The 4,908-nt window shown below is 42.6% G+C and overlaps 1 protein-coding gene across 1 annotated transcript in view; it reads left to right on the top strand.

Moving 5' to 3' along the window:
• Positions 1–4,386, top strand: part of arnt2 (aryl-hydrocarbon receptor nuclear translocator 2) — a 51,603-nt gene extending 47,217 nt beyond the window's left edge. Inside the window, 2 exon segments of the mRNA XM_031877536.1 lie at positions 1,521–1,666; positions 1,760–4,386. Of these exon segments, the coding sequence (XP_031733396.1) occupies positions 1,521–1,666; positions 1,760–1,858 (245 nt within the window). The 3' untranslated portion in view covers positions 1,859–4,386.
• The last annotated feature ends 522 nt before the right edge of the window (positions 4,387–4,908 follow it).

The raw sequence follows: 4,908 nt of genomic DNA, 5'->3' as shown, positions 1-4,908 counted from the left end.
CAGATAGACACCACGAGAGTCAGATAGACACCACGAGAGTCAGATAGACACCACGAGAGCCACAACCAGGGCTCTGGGAGCAGCATTTTTCACGGTTGTAGATCAAGAAATAATCTTTTAATTAAATAATCCATAATTAAAATAGATTCACTCTGAATCACAGGGGTGGACTGACCTCATCTCATCACCTGGAGCCACACTGCTTGCCTGGCTTTAAATGGGGTAACAGCAGAAACAGGATTTTGAAGGTTTCCGTGTGTGCAGTGAGTGATGGCTCATCAGCCAGCTGCTCAATCCTACATGGCTGTAGAACTGAGCATGTCCAGCCTGTAACGGCTCCTTGATAGCCTTTTAATGGACACACACATTAGCCAAATGCATGATCTGTCTTTCTGCCACCTCCTTTATGTATCCTTTATTTCCTCAGGATCGTTTTGTGACTTGGATTTTTACTTTCCATCCATCCATCGTCCGTCGTCATCTGTCTATCCTCTCTCTCTCTCTCTCTCTCTCTCTCTCTCTCTCTCTCTCTCTCTCTCTCTCTTTGCTGTCAGCCCATTTGAAGGATGAAGAAGTCAGTAACAGCCAGTGCCATTCATTTGCTCTGTTGTTGCATGTGTTCATTAGTATTCACGAGTGAGAAGCTCTGCTTTTTCCTTATCTTGTATGCTTTCCACTTCATGTTTACAAGAGCAGCCTCCTCTGTGTTTGGGTAATTACTGTTCCATCTGTATTTTTTACATGTGCTCTCTTTCCTCTCTCCATCAGCGACTCAGCCTCTTGCTCTTATCTGGCCAGAGAAAATATCAGCCTTTAGTTCTTTATTGTGAAACAGTAAGAATGTGCCTCTGCTGGGGAGGCCGACAGCTTATCATTCTGCTTTGCTTTGATGTACTCGGTAAACTCTCAAAACAGCCTCGCCGAGAGTGTGTGTGTGTGTGTGTGTGTGTGTGTGTGTGTGTGTACATTCATATCTCGTGTTGGAGATTTTAGCTGCAGCTCAGAATTGTCAGTCAGGCAATTAATTAGTTTGTGTATGACATTTTAAAATACTAGTAACAGCGCAGAGAAGCAGGCCTTTATGTGACAAAGACTTATATCAGACCTCCCATTTCTCCAGTGTTTATGAGAATATTGATCCTATTTTAGTAGGGCTGGGTATTGTTTAGAAAATGACGATCTAAGTACCCTTAAAGTGATACCGAAACCAAAAGAGTACATCATTCGATCGATAAGCATTCAGTTGTGTAAAATGCCCCCAATGCTGCATTATGCATAGCCGTGTAGTACAGCAGATTGGAGGCATCTCAATTACTCAAATACACCACACCACAGACTGTATGGGTTGTATGTTCTCCATTCTGTGCTCAGGTAGACATTCCTGCACTATCTCCTCACATAGTAATAATACTAATGTTCTGAACGCGCCATTTAACCACAACGTACCGTGGGTTTCACTCTACTTTAAATATGCAATCAGTGAAACTCATGTCTGAGTGACTCCCTCTGTGTGTTTCCAGATGTGTCGGGGGAGAGCAGTCAGAGTGGAGCCCAGTTCCAGGGTCGGCCCAGTGAGGTCTGGTCCCAGTGGCAGAACCAGCATCACTCCCAGCAGGCCGGGGAACAGCACACACACCCCAACCCCAGCCAGACAGAAGTCTTCCAGGTAACACACACACACTCTGACACACAGAGTCTTCCAGCTGCTGGCTGCTGACCATCGTACACAGATATGTGATATGTATCCGTGTCTCTGCAGGACATGTTGCCCATGGCCGGAGATCCCACCCAGGGAACAGCCAACTACAACATAGAGGACTTCGCTGACCTCGGCATGTTCCCTCCCTTCTCTGAGTAATACACACCGCCCCCCCCTCTCCTCCTCTCTCCCTCTCAGAACTGGACTGAAGTTTGTGTTCATCTGTCATGTTGTCTCATTTTTCTATATTGCTGGATCACCAACACGCAGCTGATGTGCAGCACGGTGAATGTCTGGGTGCACATACACACACACAGGCCTGCAGTATGTACCTGTGAGCATACACATACCTCATCTGTGCAAAGAGGATCCCTGCTGACAGATGGAGGGCTCATCAGTCAACCGGTCTCAGCTCTCTGTCTTCACACTGAGAGACATCGTCTCCAGCTCTCAGAACCAATGGCGCCGTCTGTGCGGCTCCCTGCAGGCAGCATCAGCATGACCAGAGGAGGCCAGTCAGCGTTATCTGTCACAGACTAGCACTGTGATTAGCACAGATTTTACTCTTCCTGTCTTTCACATTTGACAAAGTCATTTTTTGTCAGCAGTCCATGCAGATGACCAAAATGTATGCCTGTGCCAATTACACATACGCTGCACCCAGTGATGGGCAGAGCTGCCTGATGCCAGCATCCACATCTGGTTTGGAGTATGTCAGGTCTTTTATCAGGATGGAATTACAACATAAATCATTCTGCTCTCAACAACAAAGGGACAAGCTGTTCCATGCTCCTCATCGGCTGCACAGCATCTACACCGTGAGTCAGTCCATGTCACTAGAAGTAGTACCTCAACAGGGTTGACACAAAGCACCGTCTGAAGGTTCGAGCCAAGATTTTATTCTTTTCAAGTTGCTTTTAATGTGCTCATTTTAGCTCCTGTTGTACAACTGAAAATTTGACCTAAATATTACTTTATTGACTTAACAAGAAAGATTTGATCAGATAATGTATCATTTTGGGCTTAGTGGTGGTGTTGATGTAGAGCTGACACAGAGTTCCACAGTACAGTGTCTTCACATTTCATTACATTTATCATTACTTATCTGTACAATGCCACAACAGTTGCCCAAAGTTTTCAGAGTACTTGCTCAACTGTGATTGGGTTTTCAAAATGACTGCAAAACATGAACTTACTACGGAAGCCCAGAGAGGCAAGCGAGACATTCTGGTGATCCAAGTCTGATCTAAAGAGTTTTCTTTTCTGTGTTTATGACTCAAGAACAGTAGAAACAAAAGCTGTTGGCATGAGAATTTTCTTTGAGTTGTAATTTGTAACAAGGGAGAAGACTATTCAGATCAAATTTAGAAAATGCATCACCACAATATCATTTTTCACACTTGCCTCTCAGGGCTTCCATAACTACTCTGTGCACATTGAATGATCCATTTTCAAAAGAAGACGTAGAGATAATAGGTAGTGTCCCTCATCATTGTGCACCATGCCTATAGGGCTGAGAGTGAGCAGCACATCATCCATCACAGTCTCAACACTCCCATACAGCAGCACTTATATTCTAGTGTTCACCACAGGTTAATATGCGCTCAGCCAGTTCATATAACTATAACAATAACATGCACTAAGTCGTACATTTGAGCAGCCACATGTATCGTAATGTGACACAGAAGCTGCTGCAGATATTATTATCAGAGCAAGTCTGGTTTATGTTCAGCCAACGTACAACACAGTCATGTTGACATCCATTCATGAATAATTGTATCGGCATGCTTCATGCGTGAGCATATGTACAGAATATCACAATAGGACCAATAAAGCAGCAGTGGACCGACCGCCTCCTCTGGTAACACCTGCAGTGACTGTGGAGAGCAGCAGTCGAGTCAGCATAACTCCGTATCGATGTTCCCACTCAGTGAGATTCCTGTGAGTGTTGTAGATGTCCACCTCCATCTGCCGGGTGCAGCCTCTTGCACACCATCGCTGCCGGAGAGGAGCAGCTGCTGCTGTCCTCCCTCTCCACATCAACCTTACTGTGTGAACTGTGTGTAGTGATGTCCACAACCTGATGCGAGTATTGAAGGATTCTATGTATAAATTTAAATTTAAATAAAAACACTCATTGCAGACAGTTGCTAAACTAAGGCTTAAAGTGCACTTCATGAAGCTAACTGCTAATCTCACCAGCCTGCTTTAAAAGGGAAAAACCGCCATACCGTCCAAGCAAAGCGCAGTATTTAGTGTATTTGGTGTTCTTCAGCTCTGGCTACTTGACTTTATTACTTTATAATCTTTTCAACTATTAAGAGACTGAATAATACTTTCTAGCGGGGAGCTTTTACATGATAGATTGTATAATCTCTCTGACAGACGGATATGAGAACCTCCAACAGACATCAGAGTCCTTTTGCTAAAGATCTCAAATCCACGTTTTTTGTAAATAATGCGATTTTTATGTCGACTCGTGTTACTTTCACACAGTACATGTTTTTTGTGTAGGTTTTAATGATATTGTGTGCAATGTGAGTACATATTTAACTATTGGTATTTAGTTAGTCTGTTAATTGTACATTGAGTTCTAGACCTGTATAAATTGTGTAAATGTGACCCATTATTTTTGTGTAACAAATTGTGCTTGTGTCAATAAATTCTTATTGGTTACGTGGCTTCCATTCAAAGTTTTAGTTTCCATTTTTCAGAAATGCTTCGCCTTCATTTCTGGGTTTTGAGGGAGGAAATCCTTCATTTTGATCTTTGCGTTAAAACTGTAACTACATAAAAACACAGTTTTCCTCTATAGCCCATATTTTGATGTGTAGTAAGAATATACTGGTTAAATTATTCATCTAAAGTGTTTTTATAATCCATTTATTGCTTTTTGTGCAATTCAGGAAGTTTTATTTTTTATTTTGAAGTTTCCGTAGCTTTTTTAATGCAATGCTTCAAAACTATGGAGCGGATGAGTTTTTGCCCTTCTCCGTCTGTTGATGGCGCTGTGTGTGTGTGTGTGTGTGTCCAGGTGTGTAAGTGTGTTTATTAAATATATATTTATATTGGGTGCTTCAAAAATACATATACATAAGCCTACAATTACAAGCATTGAGATATGTCCATGGAAATGAATAAAAGTTTCAACACATTAACCCAGAGGATAGAATAGAACGGGTTCAATAGAAGTGGGTGTTAAGGTGCAT

The sequence above is a fragment of the Anarrhichthys ocellatus genome, unplaced genomic scaffold (assembly GCF_004355925.1).
Source record: "Anarrhichthys ocellatus isolate YVR2014 unplaced genomic scaffold, GSC_Weel_1.0 scaffold139, whole genome shotgun sequence".
Taxonomy (NCBI): domain Eukaryota; kingdom Metazoa; phylum Chordata; class Actinopteri; order Perciformes; family Anarhichadidae; genus Anarrhichthys; species Anarrhichthys ocellatus.
Note: the sequence above shows the minus strand (reverse complement) of the source record. Positions and strands in the feature narration are given on the sequence as shown.